At 33.7% G+C, this 25,531-nt stretch overlaps 1 protein-coding gene across 1 annotated transcript in view; it reads right to left on the reverse strand.

Annotated features, from left to right (window-relative positions):
• Positions 1–25,531, reverse strand: part of CCDC178 (coiled-coil domain containing 178) — a 368,496-nt gene that overhangs the window by 308,042 nt on the left and 34,923 nt on the right. The window contains exons 6-8 of the mRNA XM_068562450.1: positions 24,258–24,458; positions 16,332–16,552; positions 8,039–8,181 (exon numbers count right to left, since the gene is read on the reverse strand). Of these exons, the coding sequence (XP_068418551.1) occupies positions 8,039–8,181; positions 16,332–16,552; positions 24,258–24,458 (565 nt within the window). The remainder of the gene's footprint in view (positions 1–8,038; positions 8,182–16,331; positions 16,553–24,257; positions 24,459–25,531) is intronic.

Genomic DNA, 25,531 nt, shown 5'->3' on the forward strand with positions numbered 1-25,531 from the left:
ACACTTCCTCTAAGATAGGAACAAAGCAAGGTTGCCCACTCTGGTCACTTTTATTCATCATAGTCTTGGAAGTCCTAACCACAGCATCAGACAAGAAAAAGAAATTTTTAAAAATCCAGATTGGAAAGGAAGAAGTAATACTGTCGCTGTTTGTAGATAACATGATAGTAATCATAGAAAATCCTAAAGACACCACAAGAAAGCTACTAGAGCTCATCAATGAATTCAGTAAAGTTGCAGGATACAAAATTAATATGCAGAAATCTGTTGCATTTCTCTACACTAACAAACTATCAGAAAGTAAAATTAAGGAAACAGTCCCATTTGCTATTTCATCAAAAAGAGTAAAATACCTAGGAATACCCCTACCTAAGGAGGTAAAAGACAGGTACTCAGAAAACTATAAGATGCTGATGAAAGAAATTGAAGACTACACAAATAGATGGTAAGATATACTGTGGTCTTCGATTGGAAAAATTAATATTGTAAAAATGACCATACTACCAAAAGCAATCTACAGATTCAATGAAATCCCTATCAAAAGACCAATCGCTTTTTTCACAGAACTAGAACAAATAATTTTATAATTTTTAGGGAAACACAAAAGAGTACAAATAATTAAAACAATCTTGAGAAAGAAGAACAAAGCTGGAGGAATCACGTTCCTTCATTTCAGACTATACTGCAAAGCTACAGTATCAAAACAGTATGGTACTGGCACAAGAACTGGCACATAGATCAATGAAACAGAACAGAGAGCCCAGACATAAACTGACACACTTACGGTCAATTAATCTATGACAAAGGAGGCAAGATGTACAATGGAGAAAAGACAGTCTCTTCAACAAGTGGTGCTGGGAAAATTAGAGAGTTAAATGTAAAAGAATGATGTTAGAACATTTTCTCACACCATATACAAAAGTAAACTCAAAATGGTTTAAAGACATAAATGTAAGACAAGAAACCATAAAACTCCTAGGAGAAAACATAGGCAGAACACTCTGTGACACAAATCGTAGCAATATTTTTTTGGATCTGTCTCCTAAAGCAAAGGAAATAAAATCAAAAACAAACAAAGGGAACTTAAATTTTGCACAGCAAAGGAAACCATCAACAAAACAAAAACACAACCTACTGAATGGGAGAAAATATTTGTTAATGACATAATTGATAAGGGGTTAATATCCAAAATATATAAACAGCTCATACAACTCAACATCAAAAAACGAGTAACACAATCATAAAATGGGCAGAAGACCTGAACAGACATTTTTCCAAAGAAGACGTACAAAAGGCCAACAGGCACATTAAAAAATGCTCAACATCATTAATCATCAGATAAATGTAAATTAAAACCACAATGAGCTATCACGTTACACCTGTCAGAATGGCTATCATCAAAAAGAACACACAAAAAAACAAATTTTGGAGAGGATGTGGAGAAAAGGGATCCCTCCTACACTGTTGGAGGGAATGTAAATTGGTGCAGCCGCTTTGGAAAAAAATATGGCAGTTTCCCAGAAAACTAAAAATAGAATTACCATATGACCCAGCAATTCTACTCCTGGTTATATATCTGAAAAATACAAAAACTCTAATTGGAAAATATACATTCATCCCAATGTACATAGCAGCATTATTTACAATTGCCAAGATATGGAAGCAACCTAAGTTCCATCAGAAGAATGAATGGATAAAGAACATATGGCTTGCATATATACACACATATATATATATATGTATATGTAAAATGGAATATTACCCAGCCATAAAAAAGAAAAAAATTTTGAGCAGAAGCAAGAAGAATGACAATCCTGCTGCCTGTGGAACAAAAACCACATTCACAGAAAGATAGACAAGATGAAAAGGCAGAGGACTATATACCAGATGAAGGAACAAGATAAAACCCCAGAAAAACAACTAAATGAACTGAAGATAGGCAACCTTCCAGAAAAAGACTTCTGAATAATGATAGTGAAGATGATCCAGGACCTCGGAAAAAGAATGGAGGCAAAGACTGAGAAGATGCAAGAAATGTTTAACAAAGATCTAGAAGAATTAAAGAGCAAACAAACAGAGATGAACAATACAATAACTAAAATGAAAAATACACTAGAAGGAATCAATAGCAGAATATATGAGGCAGAAGAACAGATAAGTGACCTGGATGACAGAATGGTGGAATTCACTGCTGCGGAAGAGAATAAAGAAAAAAGAATGAAAACAGCCTAAGACACCTCTGGGGCAACATTAACCGCAACAACATTCGCATTATATGGGTCCCAGAAGGAGAAGAGAAAGAAAGGACCAGAGAAAATATTTGAAGAGAGTATACTCGAAAACTTCCCTAACATGGAAAAGGAAATAGCGACCCAAGTCCAGGAAGCGCAGAGAGTTCCATACAGGATAAAACCAAGGAGAAACAGGCTGAGACACACAGTAATCAAACTGACAAAAATTAAAGACAGAAAAATTATTGAAAGCAGCAAGGGAAAAATGACAAATAACATATAAGGGAGCTCCCATAAGGTTAACAGCTGATTTCTCAGCAGAAACTCTACAAGCCAGAAGGGAGGGGCATGATATACTTAAAGTGATGAAAGGGAAGAACCTACAACGAAGAGTACTCTACCCAGCAAGGGTCTCATTCCGATTTGATGGAGAAATCAAAAGCTTTACAGACAAGCAAAAGCTAAGAGAATTCAGCACCACCAAATCGGCTCTACAACAAAGGCTAAAGGAACTTCTCTAAGTGGGAAACACGAGAAAAGAAAAAGACCTACAAAAACAAACCCAAAACAATTAAGAAAATGGTCATAGGAACATACATATCGATAATTACCTTAAATGTGAATGGATTAAATGCTCCAACCAAAAGACATAGGCTTGCTGAATGGATACAAAAACAAGACCCATATATATGCTGTCGACAAGAGACCCACTACAGACCTAGGGACACATACAAACTGAAAGTGAGGGAATGGAAACAGATATTCCATGCAAATGGAAATCAAAAGAAAGCTGGAGTAGCAATACTCATATCAGATAAAATAGACTTTAAAATAAAGAACGTTACAAGAGACGAGGAAGGACACTACATAATGATCAAGGGATCAATCCAAGGAGAAGATATAACAATTATAAATATATATGCACCCAACATAGGAGCACCTCAATATATAAGGCAACTGCTAACAGCTATAAAAGAGGAAATCGACAGTAACACAATAATAGTGGGGAATTTTAACACCTCACTTACACCAATGGACAGATCATCCAAACAGAAAATTAATAGGGAAACACAAGTGTTAAATGACACAATAGACCAGATAGATTTAATTGATATTTATAGGACATTCCATCCAAAAACAGCAGATTACACGTTCTTCTCAAGTGCGCACGAAACATTCTCCAGGATAGATCACATCTTGGGTCACAAATCAAGCCTCAGTAAATTTAAGAAAATTGAAATCATATCAAGCATCTTTCCTGACCACAACGCTATGAGATTAGAAATCAATTACAGGGAAAAAAACGTAAAAAAACACAAACACATGGAGGATAAACAATACGTTACTAAATAACCAAGAGATCACTGAAGAAATCAAAGAGGAAATCAAAAAATACCTAGAGACAAATGACAATGAAAAAACAACGATGCAAAACCTATGGGATGCGGCAAAAGCAGTTCTAAGAGGGAAGTTTTTAGCTATACAAACCTACCTCAAGAAACAAGAAAAATCTCAAATAAACAACCTAACCTTACAGCTAAAGGAACTAGAGAGAGAAGAACAAAAAAACCCCAAAATTAGCAGAAGGAAAGAAATCATAAACATCAGAGCAGAAATAAATGAAATCGAAACAAAGAAAACAACAGCAAAGATCAATAAAACTAAAAGCTGGGTCTTTGAGAAGATAAACAAAATTGATAAACCATTAGCCAGACTCATCGAGAAAAAGAGGGAGAGGACTCAAATCAATGAAATTAAAAATGAAAAAGGAGAAGTTAAAACAGATACCACAGAAACACAAAGCATCCTAAGAGACTACTACAAGCAACTCTATGCCAATAAAATGGACAACCTGGAAGAAATGGACAAATTCTTAGAAAGGTATAACCTTCCAACACTGAAGCAGGAAGAAATAGAAAATATGAACACACCAATCACAAGCACTGAAATTGAAACTGTGACTAAAGATCTTCCAACAAACAAAAGTCCAGGACCAGATGGCTTCACAGGTGAATTCTATCAAACATTTAGAGAGGAGCTAACAACCATCCTTCTCAAACTCTTCCAAAAAATTGCACAGGAAGGAACACTCCCAAACTCATTCTGTGAGGCCACCATCACCCTGATACCAAAACTAGACAAAGATGCTACCAAAAAAAAAAAAAATTACAGACCAGTATCACTGATGAATATAGATGCAAAAATCCTCAACAAAATACTAGCAAACAGAATCCAACAACACATTAAAAGGATCACAGACCATGATCAAGTGGGATTTATCCCAGGGATGCAAGGATTCTTCAACATATGCAAAACAATCAATGTGATACACCATATTAACAAACTGAAGGATAAAAACTATATGATCATCTCAATAAATGCAGAAATAGCTTTTGACAAAATTCAATACCCATGTATGATAAAAGTTCTCCACAAAGTGGGCATAGAGGGAATCTACCTCAACATAATAAAGGCCATATATGACAAACCCACAGCAAACATCATTCTCAACGGTGAAAAACTGAAAGCATTTCCTCTAAGATCAGGAACGAGACAAGGATGTCCACTCTCACCACTATTATTCAACATAGTTTTGGAAGTCCTAGCCACGGCAATCAGAGAAGAAAAAGAAATAAAAGGAATACACATTGGAAAAGATGAAGTAAAAATGTCACTGTTTGCAGATGACATGATACTATATATAGAGAATCCTAAAGATGCCACCAGAAAACTACTAGAGCTAATCAATGAATTTGGTAAAGTTGCAGGATACAAAATTAATGTACAGAAATCTCTTGTGTTCCTATAGACTAATGATGAAAAATCTGAAAGAGAAATTAAGGAAACACTCCCATTTACCATTGCAACAAAACGAATAAAATACCTAGGAATAAGCCTACCTAGGGAGACAAAAGACCTGTATGCAGAAAACTATAAGACACTGATGAAAGAAATTAAAGATGATACCAACAGATGGAGAGATATATACCATGTTCTTGGAATGGAAGAATCAACATTGTGAAAATGACTATACTACCCAGAGCAATCTACAGATTCAATGCAATCCCTATCAAATTACCAATGGCATTTTTTACGGAACTAGAACAAAAAATTGTAAAATTTGTATGGAGACACAAAAGACCCCGAATAGCCAAAGAAGTCTTGAGGTAAAAAAAACGGAGCTGGAGGAATCAGACTCCCTGATTTCAGACTATACTACAAAGCTATAGTAATCAAGACAATATGGTACTGGCACAAAAACAGAAATATAGATCAATGGAACAAGATAGAAAGCCCAGAGATAAATCCACGCACCTAAGGTCAACTAATCTATGACAAAAGAGGCAAGGATATACAATGGAGAAAAGACAGTCACTTCAATAAGTAGTGCTGGGAAAACTGGACAGCGATATGTAAAAGAATGAAATTAGAACACTCCCCAACACCATACACAAAAATAAACTCACAATGGATTAGAGACCTAAATGTAAGACCGGACACTATAAAACTCTTAGAAGAAAACATAGGAAGAACACTCTTTGACATAAATCACAGCAAGATCTTTTTTGATCCACCTCCTAGAGTAATGGAAATAAAAACAAAAATAAACAAATGGGACCTAATGAAACTTCAAAGCTTTTGCACAGCAAAGGAAACCATAAACAAGATGAAAAGACAACCCTCAGAATGGGAGAAAATATTTGTAAACGAATCAGCGGACAAAGGATTAATCTCCAAAATATATAAACAGCTCATGCAGCTCAATATTTAAAAAACAAACAACCCAATCCAAAAATGGGCAGAAGACCTAAATAGACATTTCTCCAAAGAAGACATACAGATGGCCAAGAAGCACATGAAAAGCTGCTCAACACCACTAATTATTAGAGAAATGCAATTAAAACTACAATGAGGCATCATCTCACACCAGTTAGAATGGGCATCATCAGAAAATCTACAAACAATAAATGCTGGAGAGGGTGTGGAGAAAAGGGAACCCTCCTGCACTGTTGGTGGGAAAGTAAATTGATACAGCCACTATGGAGAACACTATGGAGGTTCCTTAAAAAAGTAGAAATAGAATTACCATATGACCCAGCAATCCCACTACTGGGCATATACCCAGAGAACACCATAATTCAAAAGGACACATGCACCCAAATGTTCATTGCAGCTCTATTTACATAGCCAGGTTATGGAAGCAACCTAAATGCCCATTGACAAACGAATGGATGAAGAAGATGTGGTACATATATACAATGGAATATTACTCAGCCATAAAAAGGAATGAAATTGGGTCATTTGTAGAGACATGGATGGATCTAGAGACTATCATACAGAGTGAAGTAAGTCAGAAAGAGAAAAACAAATATCAGATATTAATGCATATATGTGGAACTTAGAAAAATGGTACAGAGGAACCGGTTTGCAGGGCAGAAATTGAGACACAGATGTAGAGAACAAACGTATGGACACCAAGGGGGGAAAGCGGCAGGGGGTGGGGGTGGGGGTGTGATGAATTGGGAGATTGGGATTGACATGTATACAGTGATGTGTTTAAAATGGATGACTAATAAGAACCTGCTGTATAAAAAAATAAATGAAATTCAAAAATTAAAAAAAAAAAAGAATAAAATCTTGTCATTTGCAACAACATGGATGGACTTTGAGGGTATTATGCTCAGTGAAATAAGCCAGACAGAGAAAGACAAATACTGTATGATATAACTTTTATGTGGAATCTCAAAACTAAAACAAACTGATGAATACAACAAAAATGAAACAGACTTACAGATATAGAGAACAAACTAGTGGTTACCAGTGGGGAGAAGGAAGTGCAGAGGGCAAGAAAGGGTTTAGGAGATTAAAGGTACAAACTATTATGTATAAAATAAATAAGGTACAAGGATATATTGTACAACACAGGGAACGTAACCAATATTTTATAACTACAAATGCAGTATAACCTTTAAAATTGTGAACCACTATGTTGTATAACTATAAGTTGTGTAATATTGTACTTATACTATATCTCAATTAAAAAAATAATGTTTAAGCACATGTTGAAATAGACATCAGATGTGAGGAAATATAAATATCTTAATAAGTGCATGTTATCAAGATCACAGGATGATGTACAAACTTTTGTTCTTCAGTTTGCTTATATTTACTTGACTCTAGCTCCATAATGAGTATGACTTTTTCTGTACTAAATCACTGATCAGTTTGAATAAATAAAAATCTTATATCATACAGAAACATGAAGAATTTAAAACCAACAAGAGGAACTAGAAGAATATCATAAAATACAGATACATCAGAAATGTAATAAAAAGTCAATTAATAATATGCAAAATATAATTAGTCTATATTTAAAATATTACACTTTATTAGAAATCAAAAAAATATGAGTTTAATTAATTAGATGCTATGCTTATAATTAATACAAGGCTATATAATTTGTTTTTTATAATATCCCATGCTGGAATATTTTTTCAAAGAGTCACTTTTTCACATAGTTAGCAGGGATATATATTGTTATAGCATAGCCACAGGCAATTTGGCAACATGTGTCAAGAGCTTTAAAATGACACAGAAAAATACTGCTTTAGGAATTTATACACAATTAGTTTACATATGTAAAAGACATATTTTAATTTATACATAAACTTGGTAACAAGATAGATGTGGCAATTTAGATTCTTCCCTTTCTCTTTATCTGAATTTCTTATACAGGAATATACATTACATTTTAATTAATATTTTACTTCTAAATGCTATAAATAACATTTGTGAAAAATACTTACTTGTAGGCCTCTATGCTTATTTCATCATCACGAATATCCTTTTCCATGTCTATTTTATTTTGTTTAGCTTTGAATTTGACTTTCTCAAGATTTTCTACAGCTTCTTCACATTCTCCATGAACTTGTTTGTATAGTTCCATTACCTAGAAATAAAAATATGTGTGCTAATATAAGCACTTAATGGCTAATTAAAATAATCAGACAACAGAAAGTTCAGAGAAGGGAGTTAAAGTAGTTTTGATTTAGATTATAAACGTTCTTTGTATCAATTTTCTTTCCATATTTAGTCTATTGTTTAGCACAGTCGTTTCAGATTTCTTTTACCCTGAGAGGCATCAATACTTGAGATGTAGAAAAGTTACTGAAGAAAATGACTTTAATATCCGAGTTAACACGACCAAAATAAAATCATTATTTTTTTACCTACAAAAACTATGACTTTTTATTGTTCAAATACTTTATTGTAGAAAAATCAGAAAACAGATGAAAAAAGAAAATTTTATAAATTACCTATAATCTTCTCACTCATGAATAACCATTACTATCTTAATGTGAGGGTCCAAAATATTCCATTTTTATTGTTTTCATTAATTTTTAGATATCATAAACATACTCCCTTCTCTCTCCAGGTCTCTCTTCTCTGTCAGGCTAAAGGGAAAGGGTGTCTGTAGAGGTCACGGTTGGAAGGAACTACAGTTCAGGATGTCCTGTTGGAAAGTTGGAGGGAGAGGAGTAGAACAAGGTACTAAGGAGGGAGCAGTCCTTTACCCAGGGGCCGAGTGGTGGACCTATATGAGGCAGTAGCCTCCCGAAAAAAGCAGTAATTTTCATTAAATTTTATTTTATTTCATTGTATTAATTCTATTGTGATAAGAACATTTAATATGATTATCTTTTAACAAAATTTTAAGTGTACAACACAGTAAACTGTAGACACTATGCTGTACAGCAGATCTCTAGAACTTACTCATCTTGCATAACTAAATCTTTATATCCATTGAAAAATAACTCTCCATTTCCCCTCCCCAAACCCCTACCAACCACCATTCTACTCTGTGCTTCACTATGAGTGTGACTATTATAGATATCTCATGTAAGTGGAATTATGCAGTATTTGTCTGTGACCTGCTTATTTACTTAGCATAATAATGTTCTCCAGGTTCCTCCATGTTGTCACATATGGAAGGCTTCCTTCTTTTTAAAGGCTGAATTATATTCCATTGTATACATATACCACATACATTTTAGAATTAGCTTGTCAAGGTCCACAAAGAAATCTGTTGAGATTTTGTGACTGTATTTAATTTACAGAATAATTTGGAGCAAATGCTACAAAATTTAGCCTTCTAATACATTAACATATTTATCTATGTAGCATTTTTAAATTTCTCTCAGTAACATTCATAGTTTTCTGAATAGGGGCTTTGCATATCATTTGTTACATTTATTCCTAGATATATTTTATTTTATGCTCTATCAAATGCTATTTTAAAATAAATTTTATTTTCAGATTTGTTGCTGGTATATAGTAATGTATGGATTTTAAAATTTTACCTTTGTATGCAACTGTAATTAACCTGTGGACTTGTCTAGATTTTATGTGTACATAATTACATAATCTGTGCAGCAAAGGAAACCATCAACAAAACAAAAAGACAACCTACCGAATAGAAGATATTTGCAAATCATATAACCAATAAGGGGTTAATATCCAAAATATATAAAGAACTCATACAACTCAACAACAACAAAAAAACAAACAACTCAATTTTAAAATGGGCAAAGGGGATAAACAACAAGGTCCTACTGTATAGCACAGGGAACTATATTCAATATCCTGTGATAAGCTGTAATGGAAAAGAATATAAAAAAGAATGCATATGTATGTATAACTGAATCACTTTGCCATACAGCAGAAATTAACACAACACTGTAAATCAACTATACTTCAATTTTAAAAAATGGGCAAAGGGGCTGAATAGACTTTTTTGGGGGATGGGGGGTCCTGCCATCCTGTTTCTTTTTTTAAAATTTTTATTGGGGTATAATTAATTTACAATGTTGTGTTAGTTTCAAGTGTACAGCAATAGACTTTTTTCCAAAGAAGACATACAGATGGCCAACAGGCACATACATGAAAAGGTATTCAACATCACTAATTATTATGGAAATGAAAATAAAAACCACAATGAGATTTTACCTCATGCCAATTAGAATGGTTATTATCAAAAAAGGAAGAAATAACAAGTGTTGAGCGGATGTGGAGAAAAGGGAACCCTTGTGAACTGTTAGTGGGAATGCAGCCACTATGGAAAACAGTATAGAGATTCCTCAGAAAAATTAAGAATAGAACTACCGTATGATCCAGCTATTCCGCTTCTGGGTATTAACCCAAAGAATATGAATACACTAATTTGAAAATATATATGCACCCCAATGTTCACTGCATCACTATTTACAATAGCCAAGATATGGAACAACCTAAGTGCCCATCAAGGGATGAATGGATGAAGAGATAAAGAGATGTGGTATACACACACACACACACACACATATATATATATATATATATATATATATATATATATATATAAAACGGATACTACTCAACAGTTAAAAAAAAGAAAGAAATCTTGCCATTTGTGACAACATGGACAGTCCTTGAGGGTATTATGCTAAGTGAAATAAGACAGATGAAGAAAGACAAATATCATGTGATTTAACTCATATGTGGAACATAAAAAACAAACAAAAAACTCCAAAATAAGTGAACAAACCAAACCAAACCAAAGAAACATGTAGATACAGAAAACAGAGTAGTGGTTACCAGAAGGCAAGGGGAGGGAGAGGTGGGTAAAGGGGGTCAACTGTATGGTGATGGATGGTTATCGTGTATACAGAAGAAGATATATCATGTTATAAACTTATATAAATATATAACATTTAAGAGAAGGCACAAGTAAATATCAGGAATGAAAAAGGAAAGCACTACATATTCTATAGACTATAGAAAAGATAAAAGGATACTAAGAAAGTCTTCCAACAAAATTTGAAATTTTGATGAAATGGACATAGTCTTAGAAAACTACAACTAACCAAAATGGACACAGGAAGAAACAGAATAACTGAACAGTCTTATTGAGGAAATTGAATTTGTAATTAAAAACCTTTCCAAAACAAACAAACAAGAAACGAAACTGGAAAACTTTAGCTAGATGGCTTCAATAGTAAATGCTAATTAATAATGTTAGTCTTTCGCACTCTTCCAGATAATAGGAAAAGAAGACATACTCCCAAGTTACCTTTAAAAATCTAGCAAACCCTTAAAACCAAAACCTGACAAGGATATTATTAAATAATTATATGACCTTCTTATTCATGAATTGAGATTTAAAACCCTAAACAAATAATTAGCAAATCAAATCTAGCAACATGTTAACATCTTACTTAATAGAAAAAAAATTTTTAATTCTTCCCCTTTGAAACTGGGAATGTGACAACGATGCCAAGTATTACTCCTCCTAGTCAGCATTGTAGTGGAGATCTCAGCCAGTAAAGGTCCTAGCCTTACTAAAGGCAATATAATACAGTAAAATGTATACAGATTTGGAAGGGGAGGACATAAAACTGTCCCTATGTGCCCATTAATTTCTAGAAGAGCACAGATACTAGTAACCTCTACAAGATTTTCCTTTAGGCACAGGAACGTAGGGGCAGAGACTTCGGCAGAGAGCCAGGATTATACCAAGATGATGGGATAAGCAAACAAAGAGCTCAGGAAACATAATAGAATTCCTACTATCAAAGGAAGAAAAGCAATAAATAACGTCCTGTGTCCAATTTGTCCCGTAGGTAATGCTGGGGTGGTGGTCTCAGTGTTGGGGGCATTGGTGATATCATATGAGGCAAATTCATCTCCAAGGAAAGCTCTTGGACGGGCTCAGTGTGGGACTGGTACAACCTTCCCACATGGATACTCTCCTAGGTTGATGTTAATAATATTTTTGTGGCTCCACGGTGTTATGAGACTGAGCTGCTTGTAGAATTTGAAGGTCACGTTGAGCCTTTGAGCTTAGTTTGCAAGTAGCAATGTATTAAGGCTCAAGCACATTGGCTAGAGGTCTTGCATTATTTAAGCTGTTGGGTTGCTTCAGCAGGCCTTTAGCCAGGACCTCAGTCAAGACAGCAGAATAAAACAAAACAAAACAAAGCTATATTACAAACAAAACACTATCTTACACTTCTCCAACCCTCTAGCGATCATGAATTTGCTTTCTATCTTTATGGATTTACCTATTCTGGATATTTCAGGTAAATTAAATCATATAATATGTGATCTTTTGTACCTGGCTTCTTTTAGCATAATGCTTCAAGGTTTACCCATGTTGTAACATACATCAGTACTTCATTTCTTTTTATGGCTGAATAATATTCCATGGTGTGGATATATTACATTTTGTTTAGTCATTCATCAGTTGAGGGGCACTGGGTTGTTTCACCTTTGTCTGTTCTGAACAGTGCTACTATGAACATTTACGTACAAGGGTTTTTTTGTTTGTTTTTTAACATCAGTTTTCAATTATTTGGGGGTATATACCTTGGAGTGGAGTTGCTAAAGCATATGGTAATTCTGTTTTACTTTTTGAGGAAACACCAAACTGTTTTCCACAGTGGCTCTACCATTTTACATTCCCACCAGCAGAGTACAATGGTTCAAGTTTCTCCACATCCTCACCCAAACTGGTTATTTTACACTTTATTTTTAACTTTATCCTAATGGGTATGAGTGGTATCTCATTGTGGTTTTGGTTTGCATTTTCCTAACGACCAATGATGTTAAGCATCCATCTTTTCATGTGTTTGCTGCCCATTTCTATGTCTTTTGGAGATACGTCTACTCAAGTCTTTTGCCCATTTTTAAATGGGTTGTTTGTCTTTTCTGGTTGTTGAACTATAAAAGTTCTTTATATATTCTGGATACTACACCTTTTGTAATACATAATTTGCAACATTTTCTCTCATTCTGTAGGTTGTCTTTTTACTTTTATGGTAGTGTACTGTGATGCACAAAAGGTTTTAATTTTGATGAAGTCCAATTTCTCTATTTTTTCTTATGTCGCTTATGCTTTTAGTGTCATATCTAAAAAAACCATTTCCAAATCCAAGGTGATGAAGATTTACCCCTAAGTTTTCTTTTAAGAGTTTTTAGCTTTAGCTCTGACATGTAGAATTATGATCCATTTTTAATTAATTTGTGTATGTGCTGGGAAGTAGGGCTCTTAACTTTACTCTTTTGAATGCATGTGGATATCCAATGTCCCAGCACCATTTGTTGAAGAGACTACTCTTTCCCCACAAATGGTCTTGGCACCCTTGTCAAAAGCAATTAACCATAGATAAATGGGTTTATTTCTGCAATCTCAATTCTACTCTCTACTTTTCTGTATTTATGCAAATGCCAGGTCTTTTTTGCTTCCTACAGCTTTGTACTAAGTTTTAAAATCAGAAAGTGTGAGTTCTCTAAAGTGTCCTTCCTTTCCAAGACTGTTTTGGCTTTTTGGGATCCCATGCAATTCCGTATGAATATTAGAACAGGCTTTTCAATTTCTGCAAAAAGATCTTGAGACTTTGTCAGATATTGCATTTAATCTGAAGATAGCTTTGGGTACCACTAACATCTTGACAATATTAAGTCAAATCCGTGAACACGGATTATCTTTCTATTTATTTAGGTCTAATTTAATTTATTTCAGCAAAATATTATAGTTTTTAGTGAACAAGTCTTGCACTTTATTGGTTAAATTTATTCCTACTTTATCATTTTTAATGGTATTAAGTAGAACTGTTTTCTTAATTTCATTTTTGGATTGTTCAAAACTAGTATATGAAAATACAACTGAGTTTTGTGTGTTCAGCTTGCATCCTGCAACTTTACTAAACTTGTTTATTAGCTCTAATAGTTTGTTTTGTGAATTCTTCATGATTTTCTATATATAAGATCATGTCCTCTGCAAATAGAGATAATTTTACTTCTTCCTTTACAATCTGGATGCCTTTTATTTATTTTTCTTGCCTGTTTTATTAAAAGTCCATTGATTTAAATGTTAACCTCATCCAAAAAACTGCTTCACAGAAACATCTATAATAATGTCTGATCAAATACCTGGGCATCCTGGCCCAGCCAAGTTGACGCAAAAAATTAATCATCGCAGTGACTCTGATAAGCTCTACGCAAAGGTTGCTATTTTCTTGATCTGCTAGAATGCATTTTCATATTTTCCTCCCATTACCAAGCATGGTCTTCCAGCTGCTCAACAACCCTGCTTCCCCTGACTCAGACATGCCTATGTCCACTATCAGGGAAAAACACACTAAAATAATAAAAGGATACCAATTCACACACCTATTGACAAACTTTAAAGTATGACAATAAAAATGTTGACAAAAATGTGAGGTGGATCAGTTAGGATTGGGTTTGGCTATAGCAGAAATAAGTCAAATAAACAAGATTATAGTTTATTTTTCTCTCCCAGAAATAGATACAAGGTATCTTCTGCCTTTCTATTCAGCCATCCTGGATCTGGGTTCCATTCCCAAGGTTGCTTTGTGCTGTAAAATCGAATCAGAGCTGCAGCTATCATATCTGGGTTGCTGTAAGTTTAGGAAATGGCTAAGGGTGCTACTTCTGACTGAGTCAGTCCATTTCAAGAAGCTTTCCTAAAAAAAACCCTATATAACTCCTACCTGCACCTCTTTAGAAATACCATGAGTAAAGGCAAATTGGGGGACGACTTTTAGCCTGACACATTGCCATCCAACTAAATAAGGGGGTTACTATTAAGAAAAAATGATACTACTAGAATTCTTGTCCACAGTGGAGAAATGGGACGTCTCCAGCACTGCTATTACTTTAGGAATATAAGCTGTCAGAGACACTTTGGAGAGTACCGTGATTTTACCTAATGAAGTTGAAAATGTATATAACCCATGACTCAGTAAATACTCCACTAGATATACAGCCAAGAAAAATTCACACGCACATAGAGAGGAACATGATCATGGCTGCTTATTGTTTACAGTCAAATCAGCATTGTAGCCAAATACTGGAAACAATGCAGATGACCAAGAGAAAATGGTAAATAATAAGTTGTGAGATATCTATCTGATGGAAGATGGCAAATAAAATGAATAAACTAAATCTGTATGTATCAATAGTAGCTTGAACTCCAAAATAACGTCAGATTAAAAAATAAGTTGTAGGGCTTCCCTGGTGGTGCAGTGGTTAAGAATCCGCCTGCCAATGCAGGGGGCAGGGGTTTGATCACTGGTCTGGGAAGATCCCACATGCGCGGCATAACTAAGCCCGTGCACCACAACTACTGAGCCTGTGCTCTAGAGCCCGCGAGCCACAACTACTGAAGCCTATGCACCACAACTACTGAAGCCCACGCTCCTAGAGCCCGTGCTCCACCACAAGAGAAGCCACCACGATGAGAAGCCCACGCACCGCGACGAAGAGTAGCCCCCACTCGCTGCAACGAGAGAAAGCCCGTGCGCAGCAACGAAGACCCAACGCAGCCAAAAATAAATAAATAAATAAGATAAATAAATAAATAAGATAAATAAATTTATAAAAAAATAAGTTACAGAAAGTTATACAATGTTTAATAATATTAAAAACAATACTATGCAGTGTGCATACATACATACAGTATGTATAAAATTATTCAAATTTTGCCTAGAAACAGTTCATGATGAGGTTATCTTTGGAGAATGAGGGCGGAAAATGGAACAAATATAGGAGACACTTAATGACTTAATTTATTAACTTTAAATGATCAAGAACAAACATGATACAAAGTTAAATTTGTTCATTTAGTGGCCGTTAAAATAATTTATTTTTCTATAATATGATCCCACAATAGGGGAGTTAAACATTAATCATTAACAAGACTTTTCATGTCAGTTACATATTTTCATCAACAATGAAATTGATGACATTCTTAGTTTGATTTACGGCTTCAAATAATACCATATTGTGTTAAATCTCCAAAATCATATTAGTAGACTACTAAATATTATTAATATTCCTAAGTTTAAAAGTATCAGAAAAGTTTAAATGAATATCAATCAACTGTACTGTGTATAGCTTGATAATTCCTTTAGAAAATAAATAGCAGGTCAATTTTCAATGAGAATGAACCCTCGAAAGATATGTTAACTTCTTATAGTTGAAATTTTTATAACTAAGAAACAATCTGTAAAATGCAAATCCATTCATTTATTCCTTTACCTCAAATTTTTTCTGATAATATTCCTTCAGAGCTACAAGTTCCTGGTCTCGCTTTGCAAGCAGTAGAGGGCGATGTTTAATCATGTAGGCTATGTCTGCTTGAAGCTTTGCATTAGCTTCTTCTAATTTCTCCTTTTCCTCCTCCAAACGTTTTAGTCGATGAGTTTTATCTTCAAGGTGCCATCGTAGTTCTACAATATCTCTCAAATAGGCCTCGTGTTCTAGACATATGATGATAAGATAAAAAAGAAAATTAAATTTTAAAGCAAAAGCTCCAGAAGGACATCTTTATTTGATAATAAATATGAAATATTTTAGTTTCAGAAATTACTTTTCTGTGAATCTTACTAAATCTAAAATAAGTTACTTTTTTTATTTTTATTTTTTGGCCATGCTGTGTGGCATGCAGGATCCTAGTTCCCCGACCAGGGATGGAACCTGTGCCCCCTGCAGTGGAAGCGCGGAGTCTTAATCACTGGACCGCCAGGTAAGTCCCTAAAATAAGTTATTCTAGTATTGCACTAAAAATATATTGCTTTCTTCACTCACCATCAAAGGGATTAAACTATACAAAAATCACCTGAAAATTATAAAAATAACTCATATAAAATTAATATACGAAATAAAGTTTATCCACAAAAATAAAGATTATGTTGAAAACGGAATAATCTTAAAACAGTAAAATTAAAACAAATTAAAATGCACAGATCTAGTGATAAATCTAACATGAGTTGTGCAAGGCCTATAGGAAGAAAATGACAAAATGCTATCAAACAATAGAAAAGAGAATTTGAATAAATGGATAAAAATTTTCTGTTCTGTATAAAAATATTTGAAGTAATAAATATGGAAATTTCCCTCAAATAAAATAAATATAAATTAAATTAAATATAAATTATAAATTAAATTAAATGTCAATTAACAGACTAGGACAACTTTAGAGAAACTATATAAAAGATTTCCTCATTATATTGTTAAATTTCTAAGGTTAGCCTAACCTTGAACTCTTGGAATAAAATTAGATTGGTTAGCTTGGGGCTCTTTTCATCTTTTTAAAAATAAACTTACTGGTGGGTTTTGCTGTTGTATTCACTGAAGATACTTTGCATATATACTCGTGATTTGGGCTTATAATTTTCCATATTTGTACTGTCCTTGTCTAATTTGCTTTATAATTTATGCTAGCTTCTTATACCAGTTGTAGTTTCTTTTATTTCTGTTCTCTATGATCTTGTGGAAGTTTGAAATTGCATGTAAAGTTCTATTGCCCTAGTATGTATGTATATATGTACATATTTTGCAGGGAAGGATTTTTAGTTATTAAGTCAATGGTGTATATGTATATTTTCGTTATCTATTTATTCATCAATCCATTTTTTCTGTGAATTTATCCAGTTCATCAAAATTTCAATAATATTCTAAGAGAATTGTTCTGAATATCTTCCTTATTATTAATCACTGCTATATTTTTAGATACCATTTTCATTTCTAATTGGATTTACTCATATATTTTCTCTGTGTTCTTGATTAATTTTGCCATTGGTTTTCCATTTTTTTTTATTATTCTTTTTTTATTGATCATCATGTAGTTCTGCATATCTTTGGAATTATATATATTTCATTATTTAACAATTTTGTAATTGGTTTTCTGTTCTTTTCCTTTGTATTTATTTTACTTTTATTTTTCTAAATTCTGAAGTCATATATTTCAATAACTATGAATCCATCTTCTTTTCTGATATTATAAAAGCTATTGATTTTCCTTTAAATAATAATTTAGCTTTTTTTCACTCATGAAGATAATTTTAATAAGATTTAATGATACAGTTGTAAATGTTTTCTAATTTCTTGAATTTGTGCAATGTTTGACACCATCCCCTTTTACTTTGTTTATCCTAATTAGACAGTAGTATTTTTGTTTTAAAAAGTCAGTCACCATCTTGTTAAGTATTACCATCATTATCTCCATGCTGATCTTCTATTAGATATTCATCATACTTTCTCATGTTATACTCTATGCTTTTAAATATTTTATTTATATTTTCCTTCTCCTTGTGTACCTGTGATGCATTCCATGCAAATTCTTCCAAGTTTACAGATATTACTTTTCTCTTCCTTATTCTAACAAACCATTTAACCAACCACTGGGTTATTAATTTTGAATAATATATTTTTAATTTCTAGGAAGTCTGTTTTATTTCCACTTTTGCTTTCTTTTAAAAATAGTCTCTTAGTCTTTGTTTTTATTTTCAAACTTCTCTTTTTATTTCTTGAAACATAGTAAACATACTCATTTTATAATCTCATGTTCAATATCTGAAAACTTTTTGAGTAAGATTCTGCTGTCTGTTTTTACCAACTCACACTCATTGAATCTGTACCTTTGTGTTTTATGATATTTGGTATTGAGCTATTTCGTATCTCGAAACTCTATCTGAGGAAGTTCCCTGATATCTAGATTGAATTTTCAATCTTCCATTAAAAAATCTGTCTTGGCTCCTGAAAATGCCTAGCTTTACTACCAACCCACAGAACATTTAAATGACATTCTCCACTGTGTATTTTCAGATACACAGACAGCAGGAATTTCAGTCACAAATCCATTTGGGTCAGTACATTAAGAATTCTTGGAATATTGTTTGCTTTCCTCCGCTAAGTGAAACAAGCAACTTTCTTTACTATTCAATCTGAGCAATAGGTTTATTCATGATTCACACTTATGTTGGGGATGGAAACCTTTGGATTCTCAGCTTCATGTAATGACTTCTTATTGGACTTGTCATTTGGGTGAGCCTTAGGCTTTCTCCCCAGTCTCCTGTACCAAATAGATATATCAAAATGGGGACCAAAGGATATTAGGGTTTCAGGGATTTCACCTAACACATTTACAGACACTGAACCTAACAAAAGCAGAATACACATTAATTTCAACCACACACAGAATATTCTCCAAGATAGAAAAAATGCTAGGCAATTTTTATTCTAAATAATTTTAATGTGATTGAAATGTTTCTAAACACAAAAAATTAAATTAGAAATCGACAAAAATAATTAGGGAAAAAATTTGAAAAAATCCCCAAATATTTGCAAATTAAATAGCAACTTCTAAATAAATAATAGGTTCAAAAAGAAATCACAAAAGAATTTTTAAAATATTTTTTACCTAATTAAAAATAAACTCACGCATATGAACATTTATGAAATGCAACTAACACAGTTCTTAAAAGTAAATTCAGTTCTTAAATACCTATTCTAGAAAAGAAGGTATCAAAAAAATAATCAACGCTTCCACTTCATGAAAAGATAAATAGTAGGTTAAATTATTCCCAAAGCAAGCATGAGAAAGGGAATCAGAGAAGAAATCAATTATATCAAAGCTGAAAAACAATAGAGAAATCAAGAAAAGCAAAAATTGACTCTTTTAAAAGATCAACAAAATTGATGTAACTTTTGATAGACCAAGAAAAATACAGAGAGAAAGTACAAATTACCAAAATCGAGAATGAAAGAAATGTCGTCTCTACTGCTATTATAGAAATTAAAATTATAAGAGAATTTTAGGAACAACATTAGGCCAGCAAATAAGACAACTAAAACGAAATGGACAAATTCCTTAGAAGACACAAACTATCAAAACTGACTCAAGAAGAAACAGAAAAGAGACCCAAAACCATTAAATAAATTGAATTAGCTATTAAAAATATGTTGACAACTTTGGACTTAGATGCACATGAACAGAATACTCATTAACTGGGCCCTGGGTAGAAAAAGAATGACTTCAAAGAAATAAAAAAGCCAAACTTGAAACTTACGAAGATTTAGATATCAAACTCAAGCTAAGAAATTAGTATGGTCTAATTTACTAGTCAAGAACCAATAAAACTTCTAGGATCCTAACAGAGGCAAAAAAGCAGTCAAAGGATTACTGACTTCCATAGAAAATATAATACAAACAGAGGAAGATGAGTTCACTATAAAATATGTAGAAACCACAGTAAAAACAACTCAGTATCAGGGAGAGTCATCAGAAGCAAGCTATGACAGACCAAAATGTTGTTCACTGCCCTCCCCCTTGGATTAAAGATAGTTTCTTGTCACACTCATTTGTGATTCAGACATGGTACTTATTTTGACTAAAGGATGTGAGTAACAGTGAGAGTATGCCAGTTTTGAGCTAACATCTTGAGGGGCATCCTATCTTTTTACTCACTATGTTGTACTCTCCTCACTTGCCACGTGAAAACCATGGCCCTCGGAGCTGCTAGCCAGTGAGGATGAGAGAAACATGAAGCTCACCTGAACCCAACACACAGTCTTGAGTCAAGCCCATTAGATCTGCAGCCTGAAGAAATCCTCCCTAGCCAACACACAGACCCATGAGTGGAAAAAAAAAAATCATTATTGTTGTAAGCAACTGAGTTCCAAAGTGACTTGTTACATTACAAAGAATTGTTGTAGTAATAGCTGATTAATTCACATGACAAAACAATGTCAAAAAAACCAAAATCAGAATATTTAACATTCTATTAATTACTCAGATCTTCCTCCATAGCAGAGGCACTCTTGTGAGCATTTATAGGGGACACAATTATCTTCACATCCCATCCTTTCTGAAAGGTTAATCCCCAAAACTCTCTCATAGACTTCCTTTCATCAGTCTTATATTCATGTTCTTTCTAAGTCCCTGACCACTATGCAATCCCTTTTGCCACTTCCCATCTATACCTCAGGTTATTTCTTCTTCAAGGTGATTTTGCCTCCACCTTTTCCATACTGAGATTGTAATACAGTAGCTCCCCAAATTATATCAACATACCATTCAAATCCTTTCATAAACCAGGGCTGTGATTGTTTTTCTCTCCCATTAGATGGTCATAAGGAAGTACGTGGAGCCATAAATGTAAGTTAAGGAAAAGACAGGGAATTTACAGAAGCAGGAACAATGGGACTACCAGGGGAATCTGAGTCATTAGTTTATTTGTGCCTTCAGATGCTGCTTGGGTATAATATAGTATATGTATTCTTATTTTATAAGGAAACATTGCTAGGCACATCCAATTTTATAATTTATAGGTTCATACAGCACCCAATTCATGATGAAAAACTTATTTCTGGTTATCTTTTTTGGTAGGGAAAAGAAGAGGCATTTACTCGATTATTAGTTGCATATCGAGTGCCAAGGGCTGTCATTTGGGAAAGGGGTGTAGTGACCAAGCAGAAAGGAAAGTGGTCAGAGGTACAATACCTCAGCCTTACTCTTCTCCGTCATCTCCCATGGTCTCTTGCCCCTGATTTCCACTGGCTGAACCCAGAAAGAGGACAGAGTGCAAAAGATATCTTTTATGCAGTCTATTATAAATCAGCCTCATGGGCCACAAAACAAAAGTTACAAGCATGGGTGAGGTGGTTAGGGGGATGGATGGATCTCGAGGAGGAACCACAAGACACCTAGAAAGAAGTAAATTTCCATAAATTTACCCCCCCAAATTATCAAAACTTTTACACACATTGTACTTAATGGTAAGGCTGTTATGGAAACTAGAAGTTTTTCCTGTCACATATGCTAGAGACTTCGAGAATCTAAACAGACTGTAAAAATATATAAATTTATAGTTTGTAAACAAATTCAAAATATTTAGAGATTATATCCTAAATATATCGATATAATTGCAGCACATTCCTGAAAGCACATAAACTTTTCAGTAATATGTTACAAACAGAAGGCACTTAAGAAATACACAGTGATAATAAAGCTAAATTTCATTGCATACGTTAAGCTACTTAAATAAAATAAAGCAGATGAACATAAATTTCAGTTTTTTAAGTAGATCATTACTAATACTGAATAAAAGGCAACTCAAACAATAAATTATAAGCAACGGCAAGGATGTACGTCTTCGTTCAAAATGCATTTATTAGGCTCCTAGAATGTGCAGGCACGTATCTCAATTTAATTTTATTTTGGTAAATCCTTAAGTAGAACTCCATATAGACCCCAAACTATAATATCTAAGCACTCTTATAAAGGGTATATGAGATTACATATAAATTGATTGGCAAAAAGTTAAAGAAAATCAGCCCTCAACACTGACTTTCATTTTCTTGGGGTGGGGGTTAATTTATGTTTATTTTTATTTTTTTATAATTTTTTATTGGAGTACAGTTGATTTACAATGTTGTGTTAGTTTCAGGTATACAGCAAAGTGAATCAGTTATACATATACATATATCTATTCTTTTTTGGATTCTTTTCCCATATAGGCCATTACAGGGTATTGAGTAGAGTTCCCCGTGCTATTAGTTATCTGTTTTATATATAGTAGTGTATATGTCAATCCCAATCTGCCAATTTATCCCTTCCCTACCCCCGACTTTTCTACTACTATTGACAAGGAAGGGCCACTCAAACAATTAGGAAAATGGCAGATGGCTCTCTGTGGATGTGAATATGAATCCACTCAACAATCTACTGGGAGCCCGATGACTATTCTGACCCTACTGCAGCCTCAGCTGCCTCTAAAACATCAATATATATGTATGTATGTACACACTTATAAATTATATACCTATGCTATTACATTAGTAGCATATGCACATCACAAATCCTATTCAAAAACCTTATGAATCAGAGCAAACTCACTCCAAGACCGAATGAATTATTTATTTTTATAAACAGCTGTTGACACCAAATATTTTATAAAATACATTACTTTAAATGTGGGTAGAAAAAGGTCTACTGTTACCTGAGTTTTGCATAATTTTTATATAGTTAGCTCTTTAGTAAAGGGTGGCAGAGAGCATAGACAAAGGTTGGATTAAATTTAGCCCCAGCCTAGGCTCTGAGCCCATTTCTTGCTTCTTGAGCTCTGAGCTCCAGAAGGGAGTGAACAAAGGGAGAGTTTAAGCTGTGAGCTTCACATTACTTTAAAAGGTGGAAATAGGCATTAAATCTACATTTGATTTTTTTTATTAAAAGAGCATAATTGAGGAACCATCTCATCTTTTCTTGCAGCTCCCTGAAATGCGTACACTATACTTGGGAGACTACAGCTTTAGAAGATTTATAACATTATAATAAAGGTATGTGTACGGGTGGAGTCTGACATAATTTGAATTAATGGCTATTGTCCCAGAATAATAATTAATAGCATCCTTTTTTCTCTCAAAGGTGTCTTGGCTTAAATCATGTGTTATATGGAAACCCTAATATAACCCATTTCTAAAGCATGTGAATCCTGAATTAAAATTATTACCCTATGATAACATAAAAACCTTCCAGCCTCAGGTAGGATCAGGTAGTCTGGAACGCTTGATGAACACGGTATTTGGAAATGAAAAATCCAATACCTTTAGACTGTTTAATACTTGACCACAGGTCCCTCATTCTGTAATCTAAAAGACAGAGTTTCCTTTTTAAACATGTGTTACCTGCATGACTCTTGGAAACATCCTGTTTCTTTGCCTGCTAGAAGTTCCCAAAGCAAATTTACTATTGAATTCTCAAAAGAAGATGCAAATAACTTCCTAAAATATCACTTAGAATTCTCTCATTTTCCGAGATTTAAAGATGTGGCTGATGCCACCAACTGGCAATCACTTTAAATTTCTAAATTTCTAGTAACTGAAATATTGTAGTCATTATGGGAAATATGTACTAAATGTTTGCATGACCCTTGGGTACCACAAGTTCAATGGCATTTCCAACAAACACCAAATGACAGCAGGTCCAGGTTTGCTCAGTGCAGCCCCAATTTATGTCTGTAAACTCAGCATTATTATTAATAGTATCTTTCAGAAACGCACTGGTTTGCATGCAGAATAATATGGTCACTCTAAACAGAGGTAATTTTTTAATTCAGAGCTTCAATTAATCATCCACGCCTCTCCAACAGAGTAAATGGCAATATGAAAAATCCTTATTATTACCTTTCTGCACAGCTAACGGGATTTCTTGACGTTTCCAGACTGACCAAGAATCAATTTGCACGCTAATCCTTTTCTTTCTTGATTTTTGTTGTTTTAAAGCTTCTTCAGCTTCTGCACGATCAGTTTCTAGACTTTTAATGAGTTGGATGGCCTCTGATAGCAATGTTTCCATTTCCTGCTTTAATTCTGGACACTTTTCATCTTAAAAGAGAAATATGTATTCACATTGGTTAATGAATCAGCCAATAAGCTGGATGGTGGGAACAGGGGTACTAGCTGTGTTGCCATCTTTTTAATATTTATATATTTACTATGAGAATTGTAGAAAAGTGAATTAGCCTTGTAAAGACAGTTTTATTATAATACAATCATAACATTAATTATAACCTATAAAGACAGATTTTGAAATAAATATTTTATAAAATAATTAGAATAGCTAAGTCTCAACCAGTATCTTCACGCACATTTTTTTCTGAGGGAAAAACACATGTTCTATTCATAAGCTGTATTACAGAGCTTTATTTTGAAATTATGCTTGTGTTTCCTCCCATTCTATGAGAAAAGCAAACCATAATGCTTTATCTAATATTTATCTAATATTTATCAGATAAATACTGAAAATCCTCACAGTTTCCTAGAAACAAGACACTTTATGTTCTTTACCTTATCAGATAACAACATCCCTAGTTAGCCTTGCCAGAAATTCATCGTCATTTCCAAATTGTATTTAGTCAGTTATAATACAAATGAACTCCCTTATGAGAGATATTTGTGATTCTTGGTTCACAGCTCTGGAATGATATGGTTTAATGTTAATAAAATGATTAACATGGGTATTCATTCATCTATTTATACAAGAAATGGGTAGAGAGCTTGTTATGTCCTACGCAGTATGCTCTCTCCCTGGAGGTAGATCAGTAAGAAAGACGGATATGAGTCCCATTCCGGTGAGATTTATACTTGTGAACATTGGCTTTTGCCAAAATGTGACATGACAAGAAGACATAAACAAACACAAAGTGTCAAGAAAGGCAAAGCCTCCAAAGAGCTGGGGCTGGAGGTAAAACAGTGAAACTGGATCAAGAAGAAAGGTGGCTGACAGATCTTTGTTTTATTTTGGTTTGTTTTACTTTTGGACAATAAAGACATTAATTTTCCATTGGAAAATGGAAAGTTTTGTGTATAACTTAAGGTGTCTCCAATTCATTCTATTTAATATCTCTCCGAATTTTTTTCCAGAATACCATCTCAATTAGTTTGACTGTTTCATATGG

Source organism: Eschrichtius robustus, chromosome 14 (assembly GCF_028021215.1).
Source record: "Eschrichtius robustus isolate mEscRob2 chromosome 14, mEscRob2.pri, whole genome shotgun sequence".
Classification (NCBI taxonomy): domain Eukaryota; kingdom Metazoa; phylum Chordata; class Mammalia; order Artiodactyla; family Eschrichtiidae; genus Eschrichtius; species Eschrichtius robustus.